The sequence below is a fragment of the Erigeron canadensis genome, chromosome 4, assembly GCF_010389155.1.
Source record: "Erigeron canadensis isolate Cc75 chromosome 4, C_canadensis_v1, whole genome shotgun sequence".
NCBI classification, from domain to species: domain Eukaryota; kingdom Viridiplantae; phylum Streptophyta; class Magnoliopsida; order Asterales; family Asteraceae; genus Erigeron; species Erigeron canadensis.
This window is the reverse complement of record NC_057764.1, coordinates 3497028-3511067: the sequence shown is the minus strand read 5'-3', so window position 1 is coordinate 3511067 and position 14040 is coordinate 3497028. Positions and strand designations below refer to the sequence as shown.

Genomic DNA, 14040 nt, shown 5'->3' with positions numbered 1-14040 from the left:
AATTTTCCAAAATAGCCAAGAAAAAGAATTATTATTAGTAGCAAGCTAGAATTTAACTGGTTATAAGAAATAGGATGAATTACTTGGTAAATTTATTAATTTCAGACAGCATCTAGATACATGGCTTCCTGAGAATTAAGAACATACTATTTAGTTTATTTTAGGGGTATCGTAAACTAAACATACATGTTAAACTCCAAGACTTTAAACCCCTAACTGATTCATGATGACTTATGACGACACAAACACAAACCGACAAATTCTTTAAAATTCCTTATCGTAATATCTACTACTGAACCTGCAAAATTATTACCAAAATCTGTAAATTACTAACTCAAGCATTTTCGAACTAATATTACCTTCAAACTTACCAAATACAACTTAACACCTGATTTAAATACCAAAATATCATTTTCACTAAAGCATACAACAAGCTAGTTGTCAGAATGATCAAACCAAGTCATATTACAAACCATATCTTTACCATTTGACCAAGAGATTACCAAGCTAGAGTTTGACCAGCTCCCAAAAACAAAAGACATCATTTCCAACAATTGATCATAGCTTGGCTAGCAAAGGGATTATTTGCAACAAAATTAACACTACCTCCACTTCAAAGATTCTAGCTAGTTAATGCGCCTTCGCGTTGCTTTTTGATCCGCTTGAACCTATAAAAATGATAACTAAACATTAAACAAAACATGCTTAGTGAATACAAATTATACATATATATATATATATACATATCATATAACTTCATGGACTAGTACAACTAGTCAACTTCACTCCAAATAATAGCTACAATAGATGCACTAAATTGTACATTTAACTTCAAATATGCCTATGGATCCATAACAATTAATACACCTTGCACAAGGCAAATTTACTCCAATACTTCAAATGTTGGCTAATGAAAGCCACTTCAGATAAATAGACATGTATAAATTGTACTCACCTTTAAATCAACAACTTGTATGAAACTTTAGGTGGTCAATCTCGTTAACCTATGACACAATACCAATACAAGGTCATCTACTTGGTCATAAGCAATTATGATTTCAACCCATTTTTCATAGACATCATATTGTGCTTGGCTAATTCAACTTCACACTTTTCTCATAAAATTTACTAACAACTAATATAGATATACCATAATACTACTAACAATTTTCTTTATTAACTCGATATGTCTATTCATTAAAACTAATTAGCCAACAAAAACAATAATAATAATAATATGGGTTTTTCATGAATATTCATATAAGAAATGATGATGATGATAATAATAATATTAGCCTCACCACCTCCATAATCAACATAATCATAGTCAATCGCAATATAAGTCAATAACAATGATATCAATATTACCTCTAATCAAATTAACAATAACAACTAGATATGAGCTTTAATTCCCCAAATTCTCCTTTTGATAAGCCTTAACCTATTTCCTACCATCAATCTTCTAAAATAACGTAGAAAAGAGATTATTATTACTAGTAAGAAGATAAGGTTTAATTGCTTTGAAAAATAGATTGAACTACTTGGTGAATTTGAGAAAATTAGATGAGAATGAAGTTCCTATCAATAATGGTCTACATCTTAGTTCTCTGCTTACTCACGTACACACACAGACAACATCTAGATACATGGCTTACTGAGAACTAAGGATATACTAATACTATTTAGTTTATTTCAGGGGTATTCTATACTAGTAGACTTGAAACCCTTAACTGAAATAATACTTCACTTTAATTATAAAAAACTTTCTAAAGAAATATCACATTTATCTTTATCATCTTTAAGATATAATATCTTATTATAGAATAATACCTTTTAGATTTAGGGGGCGGTAACTGCAATTGGACCTTTACAAATTGCCCATCCAACTGATCCAGTAAAAGTAAAGTCTCTATATAAGAAGCCAGAAAGAATGAATCATAAAATCCGTTAATACCCAATTCCTTGATGGCTCCTGTGCGTGGTTCATAAGCTTCAAGTGATGCTGATTCCCCATACTCATCTAGAACTTTAACATCGAATACATCCGGTATGTCGATGGTAAATAGCTTTGTGAACAAATTTGAAACACCATCCTGCACCATCATCCATACACCATAAACTGGTTTCTCGGCGTCATCACAATATTCAAGCAATGCAAGAGACTCCTTTATCTTAGAAATGGAAATATCTGTTTATTTCCATAAAGTCTTCACTCATCATATCAAATGCAACCACCCCATTAACACCCCACCCAAAAGTTTTTCAATAGATACACCGATCATCTGTAACTACTACAGACGAGCATATCCGATGAATTGACTCAGGAGGCTCATTACCACGTGGAACTCTCCAAACCCGTGAGCTTACCGTAAACCGGGTAAGGATGGTGAACGTGATTGATCTTTACATTACAATCACAGGGTCAGAATTATCGGGACGAACCCCAAAACCTAAAACAGATGGAAATAGCTCACGTGGACAAGGCACATCAATAGCAATGGATTTTCCAAGTAACGGATTACAAATCACAGCGGCTTCCTCAAACCGATCATTCTCTCGGGATTTATTACCGAATACACATACCAATCCTCGAGACGTCCCAACAAGTCCTAGACAGTTAAGTTTATTAAACGACACTGGGACATTATTAACAGTGTCGTGTTGGGTGAAACTGATAATGATTACATATTTGACGTAACATTTAATTCTGTCATTAGGGAAAGTCATGTACCTTAACAGAATCTGATGATGTTGGTGCAAATTAGAGTAATCGGTAATAAAGGTAGGGCTATCGATTACTGATTTCCATGCTTTTGAAACCGATCTAGATACAGCCAGTGATTGGCAGGAAGCCTTTTCATGATTTCTACTTGCATTTCAAATAGAAGGTAGTCTGACATTATTTTTTTTTCTTTCTGATTTTGATTATCAGTTTTTAGGGTTTTTGATTTGGAATTGTGATTTTGGGGATTGGGAAATTGAAGTTAAAAATTAAGACTAGGATTGACAAAATGGTAACCGGGTCATTAGGCAAATTAAGACTGTAGCGGGTAAAAAGAAACGGTTTATGTGGGGCAAATGGTTTATTGGTGTCCTCTTTGCGTCACTTGAGACTATATGAGATTACATCAAAAACACACGATTAAAGTTGATGGCTTGGCTCCCGTTTTGGTGAGAATTTTTCTGCATCTTAGGACTCCTGTAATTCATGTGAGTTTTTTTTTTTTTAATTTTTTTTTTTATCCTTTTTGTAATGCTCGCCATTCTAAGAGGTATCTAGGGTGGTGTATTGATTGATTATAGATAATATAATTGTAATTGTATTGCTTGTATTTTGGGACAGCTAGCACTTTGCTAGATGTTTCTTGTTTTTAATATATAATATTGTTTTAAAAGAAAAGACCGTAGCGGGTAGGATTGACAAAATGGGAACGGTATCATTAGACTAAGTGCCATGGGGCTTTTTGGGAGGAACGTCTTAAGCCATGTGGCAATATGCTTCATCCCAAAAAGCCTGACAAAACGGTGGAAATTGGGGGCAACTTGATCTTGTAACACTCGACAAGTTTGACTATTTTTTTCCCATTAAACTATATATATAATAAAACTATATATAATTAAACTAAATATAATATAAATACTAAAATAAAAGTTCATTACTAAAAATAAAAATACATAGTTAATAAAAAGTAAAACTAACCTAAAATATCAAAATAAAAAAACATAAGTCCTAAATATAAAAAACAAACATTAGTAACCATATTTTCTTTGATTTTCCGTTTGCATTGTTTCCATGATTGCTCGTTGGTGGTAAGGGAGATGACTGTAGTTGATGGCTATAGCCTATATTTGCATTTCTTCTCGTTTTTCTTTGTTTTGTTTCATTCTGATCTTTTGTTCTTTGAGATCCAATTTTTTCTTGCTCATATGGGCACGTGACTTGCTGATATCCATCAACCTCTCCAAACTTGGGTCGAGCAACTGAAACGTGTCTCAATAGTCGAGGACGGTGGACGATGAAACTGTTTTTTCCCCTTATCACTAACTTGTCGGACGCACCGGGAAAGCCCTTTCCACCTCCTCATCCGTACTATTAAGGTCGATATTACGAGCATCCGACCATTATTCTCTTCCCGTATGTCTTTTCTTTTTGAAAGTTAGCTACAAAACCAAATAAAACACAAGCATTAGCAACAAAAAGAACTATAAAAAAACCCTGAAAGCTGTAAAAACTGGAAAAAAAAAAAAGTAAAAGCGGAGAAAAAATTAAAAAAAAAAAAGAGAGCGGTGAAAACAAAAAAAAAAGTGAAAAAAACAAGATACAGATAGTTGTTAAAAACTTTAAGCAGTAAAATGCAGTAAAAACTAGTAAAAATGCAGTAAAATAGTAGGAAAAGCAGTAAAAATCTGTTAAAATAGTAAAACAGAAAAAAAAAAAAAAAGAAACTTAAAAGAAGTAGAAAAATGCAGTAAAACAGTAGGAAAAGTAGTAAAAATCTGTTAAAACAGTAAAACAAAAACTTAAAATAAGTAGAAAAAATTATAAAAACAAAAAAAAAAATATCAGTAAAAGTTTAAAAAATTAAACCTTCTTGCGGGTCTTCAGATACTTCACTACAAGCTTTGCAGAAATTCATTTCCTCTTCCGGTAACCATGGAATTTTGTTGCTTTGCATCCTTAGTTCGTCAACTGCCTTTTTCTTGTGTTTCTGTTTTTTTCTTTGTTGAGAACCCGGAGTGTCTTGTCTTTGCGTTTCTTGGACCATTTCAACATCCGGTGAATGTGGGGTTGGTGGTGTATCTTGGTTTTCTATAAAAACAAAAAACGAATTTATAAGGATTAATGATATATAAAACCGAAAAAATAGTATAAATAAATTAAAGCAACTAGTTAAAAATACCAAAAAAATTGTTGCGGATTTGTTTGAACGTTCCCATATCTGTACGCATCTTGCAGCCCCGTCCATCGACTAAAACCCCCAACCGGTGAAGGAACATGCATTTGGTTAATCATTTGATATAGTTTCGGGTTATTTAGTATATATATTCGGGTCGTTCATATCATGTTGAATTGGTGCGTTTGGAGTTGTAGGACGAGAAAAACATCTCGGTGTGTTAAATTGATTGTTTGGGATACATTTTTCTAAAAAATATATATAGAGAAGAAGAGTAGAAAGTAGAAGAGAAATAAATGAAAGAGTAGAAACACCAACAACAACGATACTCAATTCCGGCATAAGCTTGGGTATGAGGGGGGTATGATGTAGACAGACCTTACCCCTACACAAAGGTAGAGAGGCTGCTTCCAGATCCACCGTAGTGGAAGAGACCTTTGGCCCATGGTATTTCCCTTGAAAAAAATAGTCTCGACGGCTAGCCGAAACAAAGCCGAAAAAGAAGAAGAGATCTCGATCTCAGATCTAGAGACTAGAGAGAAGCCGGAGCGTGCTCAACTAGAGAGAAGAAGAGATGAAAGAGTAGAAAGAAGGAGGTATATATATGTGTGTGTGTGTGTGTGTGTTTTCAGTTAAAAAGAAGTCGAATTTTGGTCAAATATGCCTGTAGCCAACGGCTAGTTTTCTTGTTTCTTTCGCCATTCCGCCCAAACCCTTCCGGCCTTTCCCCCCAAGACAGGTTGGTGTTTACGGCGGCATGCAGGCGACATGCAATGACGTCGCCAGGCATGCCACACCATACAGTTTAGCCTTATATATCTATACTAGTCCTAATACCCGTATGATGTACGGTATCTATAGAGATTGTGTTATAAAAAAAATCGAATATGCCTCATACATGATTTGTAAGTTTGAAATAAACTGTGGTTAAAATAAACCGATGATCGAAACTAAATTATAATAAATAGTAATGATAAATATAATATATGTTTAGTTAAAATTTTGTATTTGCTTTAAAATTTTAAAATGACATCAAAATCGAAAATTGTAAGCAGAGGATGACGACAAATAGCCTTGTGATTTCAGATCGTAAACTCAATTTTTTAAAGTTTTCATGTTATTAACTTATTATAAGTAATATAAGTAATAGAAGTTGAAAAACTGAGAAGGAAAAAAAGACATAATTATTAATGAGAAAAAAATAATATAATATGTTTTGTATATATAAGCTAAGAATTACAGTTTAATTCTAAGTTTATTAAAGAAACTGAATCTATATATAATTTAAAAACGTAATTTAATAAAATAAATAAATTAAAAGGACACGTGTCAACCAAGGATTACACCACATGTCATTTCAAGAATATGTCAATCCTGTTTTAGTTTATTGGTAGATTTTTTTTTAAGTCATCTATGAGTATATTTTGGATAACTTTTGACCAGGAAAATAGTGTGTTAGTCCCACCATCACAACTTAGTATGTACGTATCTACACAACCTACAACATGGTTTTTTTAGAAGCAATGTCTCTACCTTTGAGTAGATACAAGATTATTTATATCTCACCTTCCCATACCGCTTACAAGAATTGGGTATAGTTGTTTTTCTTATTAATGAATGATGATTGGAATTAAATAGGTTGATCTTTTAACTTTTTGGTTGCAGGACTTACATTGGTGGTTTTGCGACAAAAAGTTTGGATTGTGAGAGGTGGCACAAGTCAAGTTTTGAATGATATTATCTATAACATAAAACAAGCTATTTCATATATATGAAATTATTCACCATAATCTTAAAGAGTTTTACATTGGGAAAAAAAATCAATCAAATCATTCATTGTGATCTTTCATCGAGTGGTTAATGGCAACGAGTCTTATTAATTTACAAAAGGTTTGATGATAATATGTTAAAAGTGGCTTAAATTGGTTGAAACCACCTAGAAGAAAAGGTCCTCAACCTGTGTACGACTAAACATATTTTTTCAATAAACATGACATAGTTGTTTATAAGTAGCTTGTATTTTTATAGAAAGGACAAAAATTTTTAGACTATTCTTTTTTTTTTCCTTGAAAGATGTGGATTACGTCAGGATGTTTAGCATGCGTTTTCAGTGGCGGATCTAAGATCAAATGTGACCAGTGCTGGAAAATAACGATAACGTTTAGATCAGTGGCGGATGTAGAAATTCATAATAAGGGGGGCACAAATATAATTACCATAAGTCTTAAGATTTAAGCTTTACGTCTATTACAATGAGCCGTCAAAGTTACAACCAAACAACAAAAAAACTATAACAACGATAAAGAAAAAATTGACTTGCAGCAAAAAGATAACTGGGACGACTTTGGAACCAATACTAAATAATAACACAAATATCAATTAAAAAGTGTCATCGGCATAAAATTTTTTTTATTAAAAAGTAACACCATGAATAACAATAAGACATTAAATACTAATTAGAGCTAAATTTTCTTCTTCCATAAGAAGTAAGTTATGAAACTTAGAGATAATATGAACAAAAGAAAAAGGAATACACTAGTAAGTAATAACAAATGCATATCCATATCCAGAAAGTAAAAAAGTTCAAGATTTAAAAAAATAAAATAAAGAGTTATAGAGTCTAACTAGAATATACGAGTAATATCTAATGCTAATCTAACATTTTAATAATTCAATTTAAAATTCATATAAAAGAATCAGCCGCTTAACAAGGGGCAACACCCATATAAACCGAGGCATCATCATTTATAGCTTAATATTTTGTAACGAATTGCACTATACCATCTAAATTATTTGACCAATCATAGGGGGCATTACCCCCCGGTGTTTATAGGCTAAATCCGCCCCTGGTTTAGATTGTTACAATTTTTAGCACTTCATTAAAGGTTTTTGTTTATTTTTGGTGGGTTTGTAAGAGTTTTTGATACTTTTGAAGTTTTCTTTTCATATTTATTAGCACAAATACATCTTTATAAGTTATATTGATAAAAAAATCTTTCGGAAGTTTAAAATTGGTTATATTGACCAATATCTCATATTTATTTGACTCGTAACACCAATAAAAAATACATTATCTTTCAAAAAAGTTATACTTACAAAAAGCTAACGGATCGATAGCCCATGCTATCCCTCATATAGGTGTAGTTTCACCGGTGTGCGTTTTATGAACTGGATCAGTGCTAGAGAGTCCTATCGCAGGATAAGTTAGCTATTTAAATCCTTCGACGAAATTTAAACCTATATCACCAGGGTAGAAATTAAATACATCTGATCACGCTAAGTATACCTAAAAGTAAAGAAACAAATTTCCTTACCACTGCATCATTGGTGATGATTTTAGACAATTCTTAATGATCCACCACGAAACTCAGATCTCTAACACGATCATAAAACCCATAATAATAGTAACTATCACAATAGCAATTATCTATAATCCCTATATAAACAAACTATACCCCTCTAAATTAAACACTCTATCTTTAAAATCCATATTTTACCTTTTTAATTTACACTACCACCAAATCTTTTATTCCTAAATCTATATCTATATTATATTAATAAACAAACTAATCTTAATTTCCAATACATTCCTAACTCACACACACACTAAATCTATCCAATCTATTCTTAAAATATTTTACACCCATATTTTTCCAAACTATCTGTCTCATTTATTAATTAATTTAAATATTTTCACCTAATATCTCTATTATATTTTTAATAAAGTTATTTACAAAATATACATCTCTTAACCATAAAATAACTACATTATCATTTACATCTATTACTTTAAGATTAATAATTGCATCGTTAACACCACCGCCCGTTACCGCCACCGCCGCATTGCATGGGTACCCATCTCGTATAGACTAGGTAGAACTTTGCAGCGTATTTATATGCAACATTTATATGCAACATTTATATTTTCTTTTCCAGCTAGCATTTACAAGCAACATTAGATATAATCCTGATATAGAGATTCTATAAATAAAACATTCATAATATATGAAACTACATATTTTTGTTAAAAAATAGGGAAAATGCTAAATACAGCCCTAAAGGCTGTATTTAACGTGCATAAAAAAAACTTGTACCTTCTATATTAAAAACCCGCCCCTGATTTTCATGGTAAATGTACAAACAATTTATGCATCTTAAACACAGCCCTAAGGAATGTATTTAGCAAACCCCTAAAAAAATACTCGTACGTAAAAAATATACTCGTACGTTTGAGTGCAGAAAAAAGTTACTTGTTTAACTTTTCGATAAAAAGTACAACTATTTATTCAGGTTAATGAGAACGCATAGAGACATCATTAACAAAACTCGTATATTTATTTTTTTTATACAAGTCCTAATACAAAAAGTAAAAATTGCAAGTACGTAGCTAATCAAGGCGACCCTGAAGGATGAATCCGACGGTCTTGTTCATCACTTGATGAGTTTTTCCGCTTCTTTGCATAAAGAAGTGTCAAGTAGGCCGTAAAAAGGCAAGATGAACCTAGAATCGTGAATTGTAGACATAAGACCATACCCTTGATCCAACGATACCCAGGTAAGCCAACTGACGATAACGCAACGAAGAGAAGTATAAAAAGAGAAATAAAAAAAAGGATATCGAGTCCATAATCTTCGTAATGTGGTGGATGAACGCATATAAATTCCCCAAGGGAGTGGTCAACATATAAGACCACGGCATAGAATATACACCCAACGGAATACAAAATCCAAGGGGGGACGAATAAGCGACTAGAGGCAGAAAGTTGCGGTGCTTGCAAAGAAGCAACCGGATTTTTTAAAGACGGTAACGGTGTAACGAATATTGTCCCACGTCATCAAATTACTTTGTAGGAAGTAATCAGTTGTAAAGATGATCAAAAGGGTGGATACAAGTATTGTGACAAATAATGAGACAATTGTCATGACCATGAAAAAACCAATATGGGCTGGTTTAAAAGGAGAGTACTCTTTTTCATCCTCATAACAATGCATAGGTGGAAGCATTGACAAAATATTCATGTAGAAACATCTGAATAGCCACATTACCCAAAAGTTGTTAGAATGTATGCATCTAATCACGAGTACGTACTGGAAGAATCAAAACAAATATGTAATCAAATTAATTAACAAAGAAGAGAATTAAGACATGTACCTTTTAGCAAAGCTTCCAAATAATAATTATAGTATTATTATGATGAGTTAGGGTTTAAAGTAAAACACCTCTACGATCGCACACTTGACACCCTGTATATTGTATGCTAGTACCCGAATTACAAACCAAACAACCCTTTGCTTAAACCCTCAAAACCGATAACCTAGCTAAACCCGAAAACCTAATTGTTTTCCTAGCTAAAACCGAAAAACCGAAAACCCTTTGTGAAGGGGTGTTTCGGTCGAACCAAAAGAGGGAGAGAGGAGAATTATAAAACCCTTGGAATTAGCCCTATATTTATAGGCTAATATGTAAGGGTTTTTACCTTGGTGGACAAGCAATCTAAAGGGTTCTAGAACCCTTCAAATTTTCGGCCCCTATGGTTTAGAATTAGGAAACAACTCTAATTCCCAATTCTAATCAAACACCTCATCTTTAATTAATTAAATCCAATTAATCTTTTAATTAGTTTAATTAATTGTTTGTGACTACATTTTAATTAATATATTACTTTAATATACTAATTAATAATATAGAGTTATTGTGTCATTTCGTGTGACCCCGTAGGCTTAAATTATTTCCGGACATACAATTTATAATTAACATGATCACACTCCAACAGCTCTTACTTGAGCATGCTATTTAAGATTAGTTTCTTAAATTTTGCCAATTTGAAACGATTTAATCTTCAATATCCCTTTGTTCAGATACCCTTGTTAATTATGAATATGGATCAATGTCATTTCATAAATTAACGATTATGTTCTCATTTTTACAATTAATCAAGATTACCAAATTAGTCAAGACATCTTCTTGAATTCATTTGGGTATGCCCATACAAACATCTTAATTAATCAATGAGGGCGTCAAATGGTATCATACTTCAGTTGCAAATTGAAGGAACAAATCATGTGTTGACTACAAGTGTCTGGCCATGTCATTTCTTGACATTTCTGAAAATAGCCCTTTATTACTACCTTGTTCAGGACAATTAGAAACTATATCTAAAAATGCAATCCACACATGCATAACTCACTTGTATCTCAAGTCAAAGGATAAATAAAGTAACCATTTCACGAATTTTATTTAATGACACCGATCCATAAAATGATAATTCGTTCTGTGGGGTAAGTCTAATATTCAATTTGAATATCATGTGAGTTTGGTACGAAATCTAACATCTTCAAAATATTCCCTTAAATATTTTCACCAATCTCTCACAATTGTCTTTCTTTAACTTATATTCCCATATAATTAATCGACAATAGACTTTTAGAATATTTAAAACCTTTAAAATATTTATATATTCATAGATCTAAACATGCAAATATATGACACAATTATTATAAAATCAAAACGTATAAAATTCATTTATTGAAAATATCAATTGTTTAACATCCTATTATCCAAATACCAATCACAAATTTACATGATATAACTAGCAATATCTAAGTCCTATGCCTTCGGCATGCTGATTGAGCTTTCCTTTTGACAATGCCTTTGTAAAAGGATCCGCTAAGTTATAATCTGTGTGAACTTTGAGTAACTTGATTTCACCCGATTCGATTTGCTCACGAACGTAGTGATATCTTCTTTGGTAATGTCTGGCACTTTTTTGAACCCCAGGTTCATTGGCTATGATAATTGCACCGGAATTATCACAATATAAATCCATTGGAGTGTTATTTGATGGCATTACACCAAGCCCAGGAATAAACTTTCTGATCCAGACAGCTTCCATGGCCGCATCCGAAGCAGCTATATACTCAGACTCTGTAGCAGACATAGCAACTGTAGATTGTTTCTTGCTCTTCCAATCTACTGCACCTCCATTTAAAACGAAGACATATCCTGACTGAGATTTTGTATCATCTTTATCAGTCTGACACCCAGCATCACAGTATCCAGTGACTTTAAGCTCAGCATCGGGATTTCCTTCATACACCAAAAACATTTCTCTAGTAGCACGCATGTACTTCAAAATGCTCTTTACAGCAGTCCAATGATCCTCTCCGGGATTTTGCTGATAGCGGCTAACAATATTTTGCACAAACGCAACATCAGGTCTAGTGCATCTTACCGCATACATGATAGAACCGACCGCCGAAGCATATGGTATTCTTTTCATACGTTTCACCTCTTCAGGTGTAGAAGCACCGTTCTTGCTAGATAAATTAAGTCCCTCTTGCATAGGCAAGTTCCTGTGCTTAGAATTCTCCATCTTGAATCTCTTCAAGATTTTATCTATATAAGCACTTTGACTTAATCCAATTAACCATTTACTTCTATCTCTATAGATTTTGATTCCAAGTATAAATGCCGCTTCACCCAAGTCTTTCATAGCAAAATACTTTCCAAGATAAGATTTAACGTCTTTAAACATTGGAATGTGATTTCCTACTATCAATATGTCATCTACATACAAGACAAGAAAAGTGACATTTCTCCCACTAGCTTTGCGATATACACATGGCTCATCAGGATTTTGAGCAAAATCAAACTTTTTAATTTCCTCATCAAACCTCTTATTCCAACTTCTTGATGCTTGCTTCAATCCATAAATGGACCTTTGAAGTTTGCATACTTTGTTGGGATGTTCCGGATGGACAAAACCTTCTGGTTGTACCATATAGACTTCCTCGTCTAGAAAACCATTCAAGAAAGCGGTTTTGACATCCATTTGCCATATCTCATAGTCATAGTACGCTGCTATGGCTAAGATGATCCTAATAGCTCTAATGTCCGCAACGGGAGAAAAGGTTTCCTCATAATCAACTCCATAAAGTTGAGTATAACCTTTCGCCACAAGACGAGCTTTATAGGTGTGTACATTTCCATCCATATCAGTCTTCTTCTTGAAGATCCATTTACACCCAACGGTTATACCATTCGGTGGAAAATCAACCAAGCTCCAGACTTGATTATCTTTCATGGATTTCATTTCCACATTCGCAGCTTCAAGCCATTTTTCAGATTCCGGATCTGATAATGCTGCTTTGAAATTAGGAGGTTCATTCAAATCTCCTACTACGTGTTCTTCAGACCCAATCATAAGATTTAATCTTTCACGAGCACGTACTGTCCTCGAGGACCTATGAATCGGAATCGCTTTATCTTCAACTTGATATTCATCTAGAGACTTATCTCTTTGAATATTTTTCCCCCCCAAGTTGAAGATTCCTAGTGCTTTTAGAAGTTGACACATCTTCTTGATGCTCATCAAGTTCAACAATCCTCCCACTGTCTTTTTGAGATATGAGTTTCTCTTCGAAAAACTCAGCAAATCTATATACCTTGACAGTGTTTTCCGTAGGAAAGTAGAAGTAGTAACCCATAGTTTCCTTTGGGTATCCTACAAAGATGCACTTAATAGATCTAGATTCGAGTTTATCAGGCGTATCTCGTTTCACGAGTGCCTCACATCCCCAGACCTTTAAGTAAGACAATTTGGGAACACTCCCATGCCACAATTCATGTGGTGTCTTGTCAACCTTCTTGGTTGGAACCGCATATTGAGAATAAGAACAACAGTCTCAAGGGCATAATCCCAAAACGAAAAAGGAAGAGTTGTATGATTCATCATAGATCGGACCATTTCCAACAAGGTTCGATTCCTCCGCTCCGAAACATCATTGTGTTGAGGAGTATATGGAGGAGTAAGATGTTGAACTATTTCACAATCTTTAAGATAATCTTTAAACTCTTGACTTAAGTATTCACCACCGCGATCCGAACAAAGAATCTTGATGGATTTATTAGGTTGATTATCTACTTCACTTTTAAATTCCTTGAATTTTTCAAAGACTTCATGTTTATGTTTAATCAAATAAACATAACCATAACGACTGAAATCAACCGTAAAAGTGACGAAGTAGCTAGCACCTCTCCTTGACACATGCCTAAATGGGCCACATACATCCGTATGTATTAGTCTAAGTAGTTCTTTAGCCCTTTCCGATTTATTTGGAAAAGGTTTCCTTGTCATTTTGCCCG

At 33.3% G+C, this 14040-nt stretch overlaps 1 protein-coding gene across 1 annotated transcript; it reads right to left on the bottom strand.

The window, feature by feature from the left end:
* Positions 1–392: 392 nt before the first annotated feature.
* Positions 393–2706, bottom strand: LOC122598576. The gene is made up of 2 exons (XM_043771171.1): positions 1831–2706; positions 393–668 (listed from the first exon to the last, which is right to left on the bottom strand). Exons 1-2 carry the CDS (start codon positions 2103–2105, stop codon positions 623–625), a joined length of 321 nt encoding a protein of 106 aa, XP_043627106.1. The 5' UTR covers positions 2106–2706; the 3' UTR covers positions 393–622.
* Between the last annotated feature and the right edge of the window lie 11334 nt (positions 2707–14040).

Coding starts and splice junctions, on each gene's coding strand:
- LOC122598576 (XM_043771171.1), bottom strand. CDS start 2,105: ATGATGGTGCAGGATGGTGTTTCAAATTTGTTCACAAAGCTATTTACC. Junction 669..1,830: donor CCGCCCCCTAAATCTAAAAG/GTATTATTCTAT, acceptor TCATTTTTATAG/GTTCAAGCGGATCAAAAAGC.